Genomic DNA, 15,265 nt, shown 5'->3' on the forward strand with positions numbered 1-15,265 from the left:
GTTATATCTGTGTATATATATTTTGCAGTGTTACAGTACAGTATGGGAATACGGCCTTTACACCTTACCCACGATGTAAATAAGCATTTGTTTAATACAGGTGGAAAGATATATACAGAAAATTCAAAACTTGAACTCTATAAACAAACAAACAAAAAAAAAAACTTGTGTAGAAGGTTCTGATAAATGTGGAAGTATTTAGCTCTGTGCTTCGGGAGTAGCATATTTTTTATCCGTGCAATGCTGTGTGCAGGCCACCAGCTCAGAAGACATTTCCTATATATACACTTTTAAGTGGTTTGGAATTCTTGACTCAGGATCTTTGGCACTCTGAAGAATGAGTAGTTTGTCAATCTGCATGCTTGTTGAAGGAAAGCCTTTTAAAAACAGCAACCCCCCCAGCTCAGTAATATCAGTTCTAGTGGTATACCTGAGCTGTTAACACTCATGCTCCCTCATTTCATTAAAATATTTGATTTTGTATTAATTTAACTTCATAGTAATTTCTTAAGAGCTGTAGCACTGCCTGCTTGAAAGGAAAGAGGACATCTGGTGCTGAACTGGGGAGATGTAACCAGTTGTGGCAGGCTGTGCTGAGTGCAGCTGTAGTTGATGTTGTGCTGGAGCACGGTCAGAAATGGGGTGCTTCTGTTTGCACCTCACAATCCAATGTCGGCGGCTCTTCCTCGGAGCCTTCCCTGCTCTTTTCATCCTCTGTGGAGCAACGTGAGATCTGTGAGAGGTGTTAGCATTCCCAGTGGCAGTTACTGATTCCTGCAACACAGTCGCCTGCCCTCAATGTCTCACCACCCCTATTTCTGATTGTGGGGGAGGTTAATTGCTCCCTGGTCGCCTGGCGGTGGTGCAGCCATCCTGTAGCTCTTCCCATTGCTCCTGGTTACGCTTCAGCTGAGTGAGACAGGCAGCTCCAGGGGGAGTGGGATGTAATAAAGGCAGAGCAGGGGAGGGCTCCGAGTGAAGCTGTGCTGGCTGGTTCTAGCTGGAGTTGCCCCTTGTTTAATCTGTGCCTGCATCAGCAAACGATCTGCTTTGTCTTGGCCTTTGCACACATATGGGAATGAATGTTTTCCTACCTGGCTTGCTGAATAATTCACTGAGTAGAAGTCAAAGCATTAGTGTAGCTAAGGCATAATGCAATACGAAAAGCAACTTCCATCCATCCTAAACGTTTCTAATAGAAACAAACAAGTAATTATTCTTTTGTTCAAGAAGTTCCTATTTGAAGTGTTTTTAACCCTTAACTACCTGCTTGTTACATGGAGCAAGTGTTTCCCTGCTCCTTCACTTCTCTCTGCTCTGGGTGCTTCCCAGAATGCTGCTTGGTCCACATCCCGAGGTGGGCAGCAGGGAGGGGAAGCAGGTTCACAGCTGCAGCTTCCTCCCAAGGAACTCTTGGAGGGATTACCTGAGCTGAGTCAGCTCTGCCAGCTATCAGCACCAGGAGAAAGGTAAGATCCGGGCTGTGTACTTCTTTCTGTGTGAGCACTGTGTCATCCTGCATCAAAATCAGCAGCTGTGTCTTAGGAGCTGCGCTCGTGTTCAGTGCTAAATAAATATCCCTTTAACGTGGTGAAATCTGGAGAGGAAAAAAAGAGAAATTGTGTGTGTGTGTGTGTGTTTGTACGTTGGAGTGGTTGGTTCTGAAACAAAAGGGATCGTATCACAGCACTAAAGGACATCCTGTTCCAGGAGAGAACAACCTGTCTTCACCAGCAGAAAGCCTGAAACAGATAGCTACACAGAATGTCTTGGCAGTGAGGGAGGGTTGTGAGAAGATGCTTAGAGTAGCTAGAGGAAGTGTAAAACAGAGCTGCTGAAATGGGAGGGCTGGGTCAGGCAGCAGTAGGTGCACGGCCATGAATCTGAGGTGTGCCTGTTGTCACCACCTGGAAACGTGGCTGAGCTGTGAGGGTAACACTGCTTTATTTTGCTCCCAGTCCACGATGAAAGACTTCACCACGTGTGTTTAATAGCTCTAGGGAAACTCGCATGCCAGTGCCAGTAGTTCTGCTGCCCTCCCTGTGCTGACAGCTGATGCATCTGTCACACTTCATGGATTAATAACCTGCTCAGATCCTCACACGTTGCCTCCAGAGCTGTGATTTGTGCTCCTTGCAGTGGTCTCAGCTTAACAAGTGTTCTAATTAAATCCAATCTCAGGTTAGGCCCCTGCAGTCGATACCAAGATATCGTTTGCTAATCTCCAAAAGCCAGTGGGACAGAACCTGGGCGCCCCTGTGACTTAACACAGAGCTGACACAGCTGGATTTCATGAACAGGAGCTCTGGTCCTCTTCCTCATACATTAATGATGTCAGATCCTCCATTGGCTCCTGGCTGTGATTCTGTGCAGCTCTCTGAGCAGGGCAGCTGCCCTTCGTGTTCCTGGAAGCTGCTCCAAGTGAACTGTGCTGACCTGAAGGCAGCGGGTTAGAGATTAAAAGTCATTCAGATAGAGGGGAGTGTCTGTTTTAAACTTTACTTTTTTTCTTATTTGTCTACAGATCTACAGATTATTGCTCTAATAATGATTTACACTTCTGCAAACACTGCAGTTATCCTGATAACTCAGCTGGAAAAGGTGCCAGAGACCTGCAAGTGTGTACCCTGCAGTGACCAACAGGAACTGTATGAATGGAGCTCACTCAGATGTAGAAACTGCAAGTAGCAATTACCTAAGAGTATTGCTTCACCAGAAAACAGAAGTTCTTCCCATTGTTCTGTGATGCAACTCTGCCATGAGTTGCCGGGCAACCCTTGTTTCTATTGTCCTCAAACGTGGGTGAGAAATTGCTAAGCAAAGCAAATCTGCATTTGGTCTATGCCTCTCAGATTGAGCTCGATGGCACAACAAAACTCTGCCCCATTAGGACTGCAGGTAACGGCGATGAAGTCTGGCCTTCCAAATCTGCCTCCTCCTCGGGGAAGCAGCTGCCAAGGAGGCTGCACCCCTCCTGGGGTGAGCCCAGCAGTGCAGCACGGGGCTGTTGTCCCCCGATCTGTGACTCGGTGACCTTAAGGCACGTCCTCTGCTCCCCGGCAGCGGAGCAGCCCGCTCTGCTTGCTGCTTTCGTTGGGCATTCTCAGACTTATCAGGGAAAGGAGCAGTTTCTGATGGATATTGCCCTTGTGGTTTGTTTGCCAAGTGCCGTGCGTGTTTATGGTGCCATAAAGAGGCACAGGAACAATTAAACACGACATACTTTGTATTTAAAACTTTTCCAGTGTTCAAACGCTGCGTGTCCTCTAAACCTTGGCCTCCATTTCCTTACACGTACCCCCAACTCCACATCAGTTACAGCTTTCTGCAGGAGCACTCCAAGATACTTGGGGTGGTTTTGTATCACTCGGCCCTTAGACTGAAAGGTGGTGATGAAGATGCAAAAAGGTGGTAATTAAGATGCAAAAAGATGGTAATTGCAAACAAAGCTTGCTCAGGGCTTTCGTCTTAGTGTGGAAAGCTGTGACTGATGCTGACGTGAATATTTTGCCCTTGAGCTCCTCTAAGTTGCTTGCAGCAACAGCATCTTCTTCTCATTCATTCGAGGAAATGAGGCTGACTCATGGGGTTTTTGGGTTCTTGCAGGGAAGCTGAACGGTCCCTAAATCTTTGTTCTTCAGTTTTTCCAAGTATAGAGGGAGATGAGATGTTCCTGGCACATATCAGAACGAACTTGATGATTTAAAAGGATGCTCTTCCTTTGATGGAGAAAATAGAGCAGTGTAGTATTAACAGATGCAGCTGAAAGCCTTTGTACACAGCTGAGTGCACGGGGATAAACGTGTGCGGCTCAGCAGGAGGCAACTGGGGGAAGCATCGCCTGAGCACCGTGGCTTATAACACAGTTTGTCTGCGGTGCTTTCACGTAGTGCACAGCCAGCAGTCAGCTCGCGCTGGGCTGTAAAGGCACCGACGGCAGCAAGCCGGAGCTGGGGGTTGAGCTGCTGCCGGTTAGAAGCGCTCTTGTGCCCTCTCCTCCTCGCAGGGGCAGCGGAGGAGATCATCCATCCCGGGGCGGGGAGCGATGGGGACCCATCGCAGCTCCCCGGGGCCGCCCGCTGGGCCGGGCCGGGCGGGGCTGGGGGGGCGTGCCCGGGGCTCGGTGCCGGCTCCGCTCTGCGCAGGTTAAGAACCGCGTGGGGCAGCGGTGGGAGCAGAGCGAGCCGAGCCGAGCAGCATGGCCCAGCCGCGCTGCCGCTCCGTGCTCATCACCGGCTGCAGCCGCGGCATCGGGCTGGGCTTGGTGCGGGGGCTCGCCGCCGCCGATCCGGCCCCGGAGATCGTTTTCGCCACGTGCCGTTATCCCGATAAGGCGCAGGTAAAGAGGGACGGGCTGAGTCCTGGGGGTCCCCGCCGGCGCACGGGGCGGGATGCGGGATGGAGCTGCGGGAGGCTCCGAGGTCGTTGGGATGTCGGGCCCCGCTGCGGGGTGGGACGGGAGGAGCCGGCGGTGGGCACATCAGGAGATGGGTGCGAGCAGGGTAACCCCGGGAGCCTTCCCAGGGACGTGCCTTACAGCTGCCCTGTCTCTCCCGCACTGTGTGTCTGCGCTCTGGCTTTCCCATTTCCTTGCTGGACTCGTAATAGGTCCAAAAGCAACTCAAATAGGCTGGGCAGGGACCGGTGCCTTCTGCCCGCTGCTGCTGTGCGTCGCTGGAGGATTCATTCGGCACTGCAGCAGCGTGTCTGCACCCCTCCTCTGTCCTCGGGCTGTTGTATGCGAACGCCAGACAGCCCAACCTCTGGGGACGAGCAGGTTATCAGCTCCAGCCCGATCTTGGCAATCTGTGCGCAGAGCAGAGCGCTGCCAGGGCACCTCCGCACGCAAAGCATCCTCTGCCCTTCCCGGAAAAGCTCCGTTGCTGCAGAGCTGTGAGAATCCGAGCTCTCCTCGGCTCTGGGTCATCTCTGTGCACCGGACTCTGCCCTCAGCACCGGGAGAGCTCTGCTGCTTCGCTCTCCCACGCTGAGCCAGGGCTGCCCAGAGAGGTGGGATTCCCCGGCACGCAGAGCGAAGCAGAGCTGGGTTGGCTGCTGCCTCACTGTGAGTTGAATTCCTTGCAGTGCCAACTGTGATCCCACTGCTCTGATATCCAACAACACAGAGCAACTTTTGCTGCTTTTTGCCACGCTGGAGCTACAAAAGCTGGGGCAGGGGCTCGTGTCGTTCCGCTATGGCAGCACAGGGCAGGAACGGCTGCTCTGCTCCACAGCAGCACAGTGCTGCTCTACAGCTGCTTGGGAAACCGAGGGAAGACGTTTTCCTTTTGTTCCTCAGTGTCAGAGCAAGCTGTGCAGCACAGACACACGCTGAGGGTGTATTTCTGAATGGATCTACTTAGAGCTCCCAACCTGTCCTTGCGGTCACGCTGCTTGCTGTGACCTCCTTTAGGTCCCAGGTGGATTTCCTACTGGTGATCCCACACCAGTGTGGGGACCTCGAGTGGCAGAAACCTCCCTGTGCAGGTGCTGCTTTTGCTGAGGGAAGATCTGCCTGCTGGCCCTCACATCCAGCAGTGATTTCCCACTGTGAATGGAAAAGTGACACAGTTCCTTCAGTAGGAAGAGCTCCCTAGGAAGGATGACACAGACCTGGAGCAAAAAGCCTGGCAGACAAAGGACAGAGCAGCCCTCACGTAGCACGGTGCCTGGGAAAGGCTGGGCTGTGCTGCTTGCTTGCAGCAGGAGAAACCTGGAAAGTTTCTGGCAGCTGTGGCTGCTGGAGGCAGGAAGCTGGAGCAGGGCCGTGTTCCTGTAACCCCGAGTGGGGATGGAGCAGGCCACACGGGTGCATCCTCAGCTCGGATTTGGTTTGTTTTGGTTTTTGTCGGAGCGAGAGTTGTCCTTGGGGGCTCAGGGTGGGTTTTTGTTCTCTGTCAGGACCTCTAGGCCATGTGCTGTGCTTTGGCAGCACATCAGTGGAGAGCTCCGCAGCCGGCTGAAAGCATATTTCTAACAGATGGGTTTGGAAGCTCCACAAGGAAGGGAAATCTTTTCTGAAGGTATTGTAGTCTCCCCTCCTGCTATCTGTCTCATCTGCAATGCTAATGCTGGCACGAAGCCTCTGACCACTGTGCCCTGAGTGCGGGCAAGCAGCGATGTGCCCGAGCTGCACAGTGATGTGCCCGGCTCCGAGCTCACAGCCAACGGGGAGATGTTGTTTGAGCAGGTTAATGAAGGAAGGTGGTTTTTATCCTTTCTCTATCCCAGACGAAGCTTTGCCTTCGCTCTGCGGCCGGCTCTCGAAATGCTAAAAGCAGAGATGGAAAACAACCTTTGGCAAATAATTGGGTTCTTAGAGGAAAAGCGATTAAACACGCTTAATTACCGGCTCGTCCAGCGCTCGTCTCAAGGACGACACCCAGCAGCCAATCCCTGCTGGCTGGGAGTGAGCCAGAGAAGCTCTGAGCAGAGCGTGTGCTGTGCACATCCTCCACGCGGTGCCCCGGGGACCCGACTTTGGATGAGGTGCCGGACGGGAGCCCGCCTGCTGCAGGGAGCAGCATCTCCTGTAGCCCTCTCACCCCGGGATGAGGCTGAACAGCTGCAAGCTTTTGCATGCGAGGCTGCTGGCAGCTGTAATAACTTCAGCTCTTGTGCTGCATACCTCCTAGGTGGCCTCCGCGGAGCATTTGCCTAACAAATGGGCTAAGATCAGAAGATAGCATGCAGCAGGCCTGCAGGCGCATCGAGATAACCGCTGCCCCTCCCTGAAAAGTCCCGTGCTGGGCTCCTCCAGCCCAGCTTTGCTTCTGATCTGCCTTTCCTTGGGCTGCTCCAGCACTGAGAGCGGAGGCAGCTCCAAATCTCTTCCAAAATAACCCCCGTGTCCCATCTTTGCACTCCAGATGGACAAAACCAGCTGAGCAATCTCTGGAGCAGTCCTCCAGCGCCAGATCTGCTATATCAGGAGAAGGGTGTTCTCAAAGTCTTTCTAAATTTGGCTCACGGCAGCGGTTTGTACTTCCTACTGTGGATCTGGGGCAGTCAGCAGCAGCTTGGTGTGAATTCTTCCCTAATCTGACAGCAAGTTGGCTGCATGCTGCGACACCGGATAGCCCACCCCAGCCATACGTGGGCAAATCTCGTGGGCTTTGGCTTTGGCTGGAGTGCCAGTGGGGCAGTGGGAAGGGGCACAGAGTCCCCTTTGACCCAGCTGCCTTAGGCTGCTCGATGGCTTCCACGTGGTCCAGCACGGCTCGGCTCCTTCCAAGACTTGTAACCGGAGTGAATAATGCCTTCATAAAGAAGGCAAAGTAAATCCTGCTAAATGACAGGGGCAACATAACAGCCCGATTGGAGCCTAACAATCCGTGCACTGATGGATCTATATCTGGCGTCTCAGCGCCAGAGGATCCTGTTTCAATTGGAGCAGGCTGACTCTTTGTTAATCGTAATTAAAATCAGCAAGCAGGAAACAACAGCTGTTAATCACGGTTCAAGTTTTTCTTGGAATCCCTGAGAGCTGATTGTCATGGGTAACTGTTCGGGTACCAAAAGCTCCTCGAGCTGCTACTCTGAGCAGGCTGGGCTGGTGCTGAGTGCTTTGCTTGAGTGTTTTGTGAACTTGTTTGTTTGAAATCAGCTTTCGCTGCCCCGTAACTAAATATAAGTGGCTGCATCTGTTGGGGCTGCCACAAACTCGTCCTGGCTCTCCCCTCTGCCCTTCCCTCTAGGCACAGCAGGAAGAGCTGGGTTTTCCTGTGATTTTTGGCTTTCCACACTGGGTTTTCTGCTCCTGTGCAGCAGTGCTGTGTACCTCTTGCAGACCAAAGCTGTCCAAGTTAGTGTTACGCCTGGAAGCTGCTTTCCTGAAACTTAAACCACTCAAGTGGGAGTCACTATTAAAGTAATTAACTAAATGGGAGAACTATTGAATTTTAACTCTGGTTTATGAGCAGTGATTGCAGTGTTTGTGCTCTAGGGGATGCGTGGTGCTACAGCCTTTGGAGTTCTGAATTGGAGCTATTGCTTGCTCACTTCAGAATGCTCTCACTGGTTCCCACTGCACAAAACATCTCCTCTGGCCTTTCAGCAAAGGAATTTTATCTGTTGCCTCACAGTTGTAGTTTCTTTTGGTCTGACAGCAAATCTATCTGCCTATAAATAAATGAAAGCATCATGCAAGCTGGAGCACTGCTGCAGCTTATCACAATTGATGCTGTCAAACTCGAGTCCAGCAGACAGTCCAAAGCCACATAATTATTGCAGACCTTGACACGGCAGAACTATTCCTGTCCGGGGGAAGGAATGTCTGCTGGTTTGGTGCTTCTGGCTTCTTCCCCTTCCTCTCCTTCAAAGCCCGACAGCAGCTGCAGATTGGCTGCGGTGGGAGAGCATGTTTACTAAACAGACCTGGAGAGAATCCAGCAGAGCATCAACCGAGATAAAAGCTGTGGTATAACCTGATATAAAGCTGTGTTATAACCTGAAGAGAGGACACGGAGTCCTTGAGCATCTCCGAGTGGCAAAGGAGTACTCTCACAAATGTGGCCCTCCCCACTCCTGCTCCAGACGGGCTCTTGAAGAGGTGGATTTGCTTGAGCTGGGATGTTTGGCTGCTCGGCTGCTAACTGTGGCTGGGAGCATGCACTCCATCTGTTAACATTTGGCCTCGCTTCCTGCATGGCACAGAAACCCAAGTGTTGCAGCTGGGCCCGTAAAATCCAGTTTGCACACGCCTTGTCCAGGAGCAATACCACCACAGTGCTTATTTCCTACAAGAACCCTACTCATTCCTCTGTGATTTTACTACCGAGCACTAGTAGGCAGATGGATGAATTATAAATATATCACAGAGAGAACACAGCTCTCCTGGACAGTTGCTGCGTACATAACCAATTTCTCATGTGCTCTGCTTTCAGTTATGAGAACTGAAGCTAACGAGAGTGTTTGAAAACGGGATTTCAATGGGAAAATTGCTAGGATACTTTTCCTGCAACCAGCAGTGCCAAGTGGCTTTTCTTAGAGTTTCTGTTGCTCTGACCTGATGTCTGGCACCAGCCAAACCTCAGGAGAACTCTGCTCTGCTTAACAGCAGTGAGGAATTACCGGCTTGGCACGCAGCCTGAGCACAATGTCTACTGTGGGACCATCAACAGGAGCCACCTGATCAAAGACCTTTGGTTAGACTGTAAATGCACCCTCTGTACGTACACACTGAGAATTTATTGTGCTGGTGTCTTGATTGAGCAGGTGAAGAGCCCTGTTTCTTGGAGCAGTCAGTCTTGCTCTCAAGGAAACTGCTGGATGGAAAACAAAGAAGTGCCACTGCCCTTAAGTCCAGTTACAAAAGTAAACAGCAATTCTGGAGGAGCAGGTCTCAAGCTGCTTCACGTAATGGCCACGGACATACGTACAAAGAAGGTAATAGAAATCATTTCTTCTTCCTAGGAGCTCCAGCAGCTTAGCAAACAATACAGCAATATCAAGCTCCTCCAGCTGGGTGAGTAAATGGCTTAAATAGGAGCATGTTCAACCGAGTCAGGTGAGTGCACCTTAAATCTCCTGCATGCTCAGCAGCTGTGCATGACCTCCAGCAGCTGGAAAGATCCATAACTCCATCTTAAGATAACAACTGGGAAATATAATCTGTGTAAATCTTCTGTGCGTGGTCTCCGTCCTCGTGTGCTGAACATCCCTGCTCAGAGTTATGTTCTAACTCTGGTTTAGCAGGTGCTGAATAGTGATAGCATTTGGACCACATCGCTGCTGATTGTGGCTGCTCTTGGCTCCTCTGTGCAGATGTGGTCTGCGAAAGCAGCATCAAGAAGGTAGTCAAAGAAGTGGAAGAAATTGTGGGAGACAAAGGTCTGAACTGCCTCATTAACAACGCTGGCATCAACGTGCTCGCCTCCTTGGAAGATGTCACAGCAGAGACAATGCTCACCATTTATGAAACCAACACAGTTGCCCAGCTGATGGTCACTAAGGTAAGAAGGGGGAGAAACATGCTTCACTGATGGTACTGCAGAGGCTCTGCCACTAGAGAGCTGGGCATTTATCACCTTGGAACTGCTTCCCGCCGAGAGCGGCAATGGCTTTCTATCCAGCATCTTTCTCTTCATTTAAACCAGTTGGTATGAGGTCACTTGGACAGCTTGGGCTGGGAGGAGAGCAGACTGCTTCTTACAGTTGGCTGTTATAAAAATGTTTCCCATGGTCAGCTTGCCTTGAGAGCCATTGCCAAAGAGTTGTATTGCAATTCCTCAAGGAGAATTTGAGAGTGCATCTTGCCTTAAGTGGACTGAGAGCAACGTGACCAAATTAAAACCCAACTCTTTTGTTTTTTACAGGCTTTTCTACCCCTTCTGAGGAAGGCAGCTCAGCTGAGCACAGGAATGGGCTGCCATAGGGCTGCTATTATTAATATGTCCTCTCTGGCTGCCTCCATGCAACTCGTCCAGGCAAATGAGATGTTCCTCAAGGTCTACCCTTACAGGATAGCAAAGGTTTGGATGATTCCTGGGCTGTGTTTGTTGGGTGAGATCAAGTCTGTGAGTTAAAGGCTGCTCTGAGCTTAAGACAGTCACAGGATTAGTTTTGTCACATCCAGAAACTGAGTTTGAATGAATTGTCAGGATTAGACATGCAGTTTCTTCTACGCCACCTACTCAGAAGCTGTTAACGTGCTTGTTTTCCCTGATCAGAAGTAAAAAAACCTGAATGTTTGTGTTGTGATTATTGCAGAAAAACAGAGTCCTTATGTCAAGATTATTCTTCACAAACCCTTAGGAGTTTCAAATGTTACTTAGTCTTCCATCATAACATAAACTTATGGCCCAAAGACGAAACGATGAGGGTAGAGTTCTCACAGTGCTTCTCCTGTGGATGTTTCTGAGAATGAAGGCCCCACAAAGAGTGGATGAGTTACCATCACACTGCTATTGCCACTTGATTTGTCAGGAGGCATCTTGGAAGGGAGATGCCAGTTAGCTTGGCTTACGTTCTTGCTGGAAGTTTGTAAAAAGTAGCATACTAATATGCTTTCCCCTCTTCTAGACCGCACTGAACATGATCACCAGATGTCTCGCTGCAGACTTGAAATCAGATGGAATTCTCTGTATTTCTTTGCATCCAGGCTGGGTTCAGACAGACATGGGTGGAAACATGGTTAGTGACAGCTCTCTGAAAATCTGAAAGCGTTGACTCCCTTGTTCCCACCCCTGACCAACAACCTGCTCTACAGTGTGCATTTCCATGCACTGCACAGGCACACTGTGCAAGGTGAAAAACATCCCATTTGATCCCAATAACTCCTTACATGCAGTTGATTGTATTCTGTTGGTTATGCTGAGTAATAACTCAACCTCAATTTACTCCCTAGGCTCCCTTGCAGGTGCAAGAGGCCATCCCTGGAATTCTCTCTGTTCTGGACCGTCTTGGTGAAAAAGAAAATGGTTCCTTCCTGGACTGGCAAGGGGAAACTCTACCATGGTAGATGTGCATAGTATACCACAGAAACAGCATGCCAGTCACTATTCAACTTGCATCAACTAATGTCTCAGTCTCCAGGGATTTCTTAGATTCTCATAGGAATAGCCAGTTTGATATCCACCCCCTCTCCAGGTATATTCAGAAAGGTTTACTCTTCCTTGGTGTTGCTCCTGTTCTGTTCTAACACTTCCTGACAATGCTACTGTGCTCTTAGTGATGGGTCTCTCCTGGAACCACCTAACATCGATTAACAACCACAGGTTAAATCTGGGGCTGGTTCCTCTTTGCTTCCAAAACCAAATCAGCAGCCTGCCCTCAGACCTGCCCTGACAGCACGGGCTCTTGGAGCCTGCTATGGTCGGTGTGCTGGAGACACATCTTGGGAAAAGGTCCTCCAGTCCCAAATAACTCTGAATTTAGTACTTCTGAGTGTCCCCATGCTGACAGCACCGGGCACTTGCTTTGTTCCCAGCAGCTGACTAACATCCCGATATCGGAGTGGGAATGTGGTTTTGTACATAAACTTCTGAAGTGTCTTCAATAAAGTCTTGTTGAAACAAAGTGCCTGTTTAAGGAGCTACTTCAGTTCATTTCTCTGCGTGTCGGTTTCTGTTGTCTGACCACAGAGCTGTATGTTCATGCAGTGAGGAGACAGCAATGGTTTGACGTGTGGGGAGCGCACCTGAAGCTGAGGCAGCCCCATGTTCTGGACTGAAATACCCAAAGCAGCCGCTGAAAAGATCTCGGTGTTCTGGCTGAGGGAAGGATAAAAGTGAGGCGCTCTTTGAAGTGCTCTGCTGGCTCCGCCATGCCAGCTGATGGGGTGCTTTCATGCTGTGCCAAGATGGCAGCTCCCGTACCCAGAGAAGAGGTGAAGCAGAGAAGCAGGCGTGGCTGTTCCTGGACAGCAGCCACGTGCAGATGCATCTCAGGGTTTCTCAAGGCTGAACAGACCCGGTTCACTCAGCCTTTCTTCACAGGGGAGATCCTCCAGGCCCTTCACCATCTCTGTGGCTCTCCGCTGGACGCTTTCCAAGAGATCTCTGTCTTTTTTATACTGGGGAGCCCAGAACTGGACATAGAACTCCAGATGAGGCCTCACCAGGGCAGAGTACAGGGATCACCTCCCTCGACCTGCTGGCCACGCTCTTTTTAATGCATCCCAGAATGCCAATGGCCCTCTTGGCCACGAGAGCACACTGCTCATGGTCAACCTGTCGTCCACCAGGACACCCAGGTCCCTCTACAGAGCTCTCCAGCAGCTCATCCCCCAGCCTGTACTGGTGCATGCAATTATTCCTCCCTAGGCACAAGACTCTATACACTTGCTTCTGTTAAACCTCATCTGGTTTCTGACTGCCCAGCTCTCCAGCCTGTGCAGGTCTCGCTGAAAGGCAGCACAGCCTTCAGGCGTGTCAGCCAACCCTCCCATAACATCAGCAAACTTGCTCCATGCTGCAGCTGTTGGAGCACGCTGCCCTGTGTTCGGGGTCAGCTCGTTGATAAAAGCTGCTGCTTGGTTCGGATCCCGAGCTCGAGCAGGGGAGAAGGAGAGGCAGAGGGCAGAATGGGGTCTGTGTGCGACAGCCTTCGATCGGAGGCATTACAAACGAGGCATTAAAACGAGGCACTACGAACTCTCCTTGGCCGCCATTTCCCCGGGCCGCGCTTTTCGCTGCGGTCGCTCCGGAGGCCGTCGGCGGGGGGCGCTGTGCTGGCGGGCACCGGAAGTAGTGGCGGAAGCGGGCGGGGGATGGTGAGTGATGGCGGCCCGCAGGCCTCAGCGGGAGCGCAGGGCTTCAGGTCGGGTGTGGTGAGAGCTGCGCCTCGGGAGCGCTGGTTGGGGTTGGAGAGAGGCTGTGTTCACGGTACTTCTCACTGCTGAGGTCGGGCCTGAGGACTGCGGGTGTCTGGCCTCAGTACTGAGCTGGGTGGGAGGTGCCTGCTTTTAATGTCTGAGATAGCGAAAGCTGTCTTCATTACCTCTGAAACTCAGCTACCGCAGTGCTTGTGGGCCTGCCACATCCAGCAGAGTGAAACTGGTAAAACGAGGGCGCTCTAAGCGCTTGGGGTTACATTTCAGAGTGTTATTATTATTATTTTTCCTAAGTGTAAGAATAGCACGCTTACCTCATTGCGTAAACGTTCTCGCTTTTAACAGTTGTTCCCGGATCTGGTAGGCTGAATGAAGTGGAAGAAAAATGTTCCAGCTGACTTCCCGGCTGCTGAAGGCCTCGCAAGTTGCAGGTGAGCCAGTTTCTGTCTACTGGGGTAACTGGGGCTCTCAGGAGTCTCTTTTCCAGTGCCCAGGGTGGGGAGGCTGTTGGTTTGGCAGTGGTGCATCATTAATGTCAGTGGCTGTGCTCTCAGTACCACATAGCTGTAATCTGGCTTCTGTTAATGCTTAAGAGGAGGTTTCTTAGCAGCAGAGAGCAGTTCCCAGCTGTTCTGGATGAGTTGCACAGCTCACACAGTGAAACACTGTGTAATGTAATTTTAGCAGATGGAGTCGTTGCGAAATCGTTAGGGTCAAGCTAAAAAAAAGTCAATCCTTCTTTGCTTTTATGATGGGAATTTAATTGCTTGTAAACAGCTTCATTTATTTATTTAAATATTCCTTTATCAAGTGCTGCTTGAGCTGTGCAGAGCTTTTGTGAAGTCCTTTCTAGGAAGTTCTACCTCCTGAATGCAATTCTTTTCTTCTCAAAGGGCACTTTTTGCCGAGGTCGGTGTCTTCCTTTCTTTGCTATCATTCTACATCTGTGAACTATTGCACACAGCCACCTAATAAAAATGGAGCCCAGCCTCAGCAGTGGCACACGTTGGAACCTGAACTGGAAGAGATGCTGGTCCCCAGAAAGCTTTCCATCAGCCCCTTAGAAAGCTGGCTGACAGTTAGGTACTCCCTTCCTAAAGCAGAGGTCAGTAATGCTCAGGAAGAAGAGGACCGTGGGCCTCTGCAGAGGTACGACTGCCCTCCATCTGCTGAGGGAGCTGATGTGGAGGAAGGGGAAGGAGCACCCAGCAGCACGCTGCAGTGTAAGAACGTGTTGCAGATCCGCAGGCGGAAAATGAATCGACACAAGTACAAAAAGCTGCTGAAGCGAAGGAAGTTCGTGAGGAGGAGGATAAAGGAGGGGCGCAAGAAGAGGCGTCAGGTGAGCTTCAGCTTACCCTTTTCTTCCTTTGGATGCATGCAGATGTTGGCCTTCCTTCAGGTCGTGGATGTTCTCGTTCAGTGCTGCCTTCCGGTGGTCTGCTAGGTCTGCTGTGATACAGTTCATATAATTCTTGGTGAATTTTCACCCTGCATTAATGCCTCTTTAAAGAGTGGTAACCATTCTTCAGTTTCTGCACACTGGTGGGAAGTTGTTTGAATGCTCTGCCATGAGAAACCCTCCTAATTGTTTTACAAATTTGCTTTGTCTTTTCAGTTTTGCAAGCACAAGGTGATGCTACCAAGATACTTGTGCGTTTTAAATGCCTTTTTTATGGCTAACTGTATTTTGATACTCAGTGTTGTACATAGATCCTGCTTGGGGCACTTGGGCTGTGACTCAGTAATTGAGTGTTGCTTCTGAGGTGTTGCTATTCTCTCTCTTTTTCCTCTGTTTTAGGCAAAATTTGAGAAAGATTTGGAGCGCATCTGGAAAAGAGCTGGTTTGAAAGGTCCTCCTTCAGGATGGCAGACACCCAAGATATTTCTGAAAAGTTCCAAGCGATAAAAAAATACTTGTAATGAGTTTTCACGTGTAATTGTAATTAAAAAAAAATATTTAAGTATGCCAATTTCTCTTAACCTTTTTCT

At 50.4% G+C, this 15,265-nt stretch overlaps 2 protein-coding genes across 3 annotated transcripts; both read left to right on the forward strand.

Moving 5' to 3' along the window:
* The first annotated feature begins 2,544 nt into the window (after nt 1–2,544).
* Nucleotides 2,545–11,964, forward strand: LOC136049594 (C-signal-like). Of its 2 annotated transcripts, none has more exons than XM_065737969.1 (6): nt 2,545–2,802; nt 9,415–9,466; nt 9,766–9,953; nt 10,317–10,472; nt 11,023–11,133; nt 11,348–11,964. In XM_065737969.1, the coding sequence occupies exons 1-6, from the start codon at nt 2,746–2,748 to the stop codon at nt 11,459–11,461; spliced, it is 678 nt and encodes a 225-aa protein (XP_065594041.1). In that variant the 5' UTR covers nt 2,545–2,745; the 3' UTR covers nt 11,462–11,964. The 2 variants fall into 2 exon arrangements, with proteins under 2 accessions (XP_065594041.1, XP_065594040.1); XM_065737968.1 differs by lacking the exon at nt 2,545–2,802 and adding an exon at nt 4,145–4,339.
* A 1,641-nt stretch (nt 11,965–13,605) lies between these two features.
* AURKAIP1 (aurora kinase A interacting protein 1) lies at nt 13,606–15,265 on the forward strand. Its single transcript, XM_065737970.1, has 3 exons — nt 13,606–13,704; nt 14,167–14,615; nt 15,075–15,265. Exons 1-3 carry the CDS (start codon nt 13,659–13,661, stop codon nt 15,180–15,182), a joined length of 603 nt encoding a protein of 200 aa, XP_065594042.1. The 5' UTR covers nt 13,606–13,658; the 3' UTR covers nt 15,183–15,265.

Source organism: Cyrtonyx montezumae, unplaced genomic scaffold (genome assembly GCF_038088225.1).
Source record: "Cyrtonyx montezumae isolate F1298 unplaced genomic scaffold, pur_monq_1.0 scaffold_21, whole genome shotgun sequence".
Taxonomy (NCBI): domain Eukaryota; kingdom Metazoa; phylum Chordata; class Aves; order Galliformes; family Odontophoridae; genus Cyrtonyx; species Cyrtonyx montezumae.

Excerpts from the sequence above, each read along its gene's own strand:
- LOC136049594 (XM_065737968.1), top strand. The coding sequence starts at position 4,199 with ATGGCCCAGCCGCGCTGCCGCTCCGTGCTCATCACCGGCTGCAGCCGC. Across the intron at positions 9,467-9,765 it reads TATCAAGCTCCTCCAGCTGG|ATGTGGTCTGCGAAAGCAGC; the intron begins GTGAGTAAATGG and ends TCCTCTGTGCAG. Across the intron at positions 9,954-10,316 it reads CCCAGCTGATGGTCACTAAG|GCTTTTCTACCCCTTCTGAG; the intron begins GTAAGAAGGGGG and ends TGTTTTTTACAG.
- AURKAIP1 (XM_065737970.1), top strand. The coding sequence starts at position 13,659 with ATGTTCCAGCTGACTTCCCGGCTGCTGAAGGCCTCGCAAGTTGCAG. Across the intron at positions 13,705-14,166 it reads GAAGGCCTCGCAAGTTGCAG|GGCACTTTTTGCCGAGGTCG; the intron begins GTGAGCCAGTTT and ends TTCTTCTCAAAG. Across the intron at positions 14,616-15,074 it reads GGCGCAAGAAGAGGCGTCAG|GCAAAATTTGAGAAAGATTT; the intron begins GTGAGCTTCAGC and ends CCTCTGTTTTAG.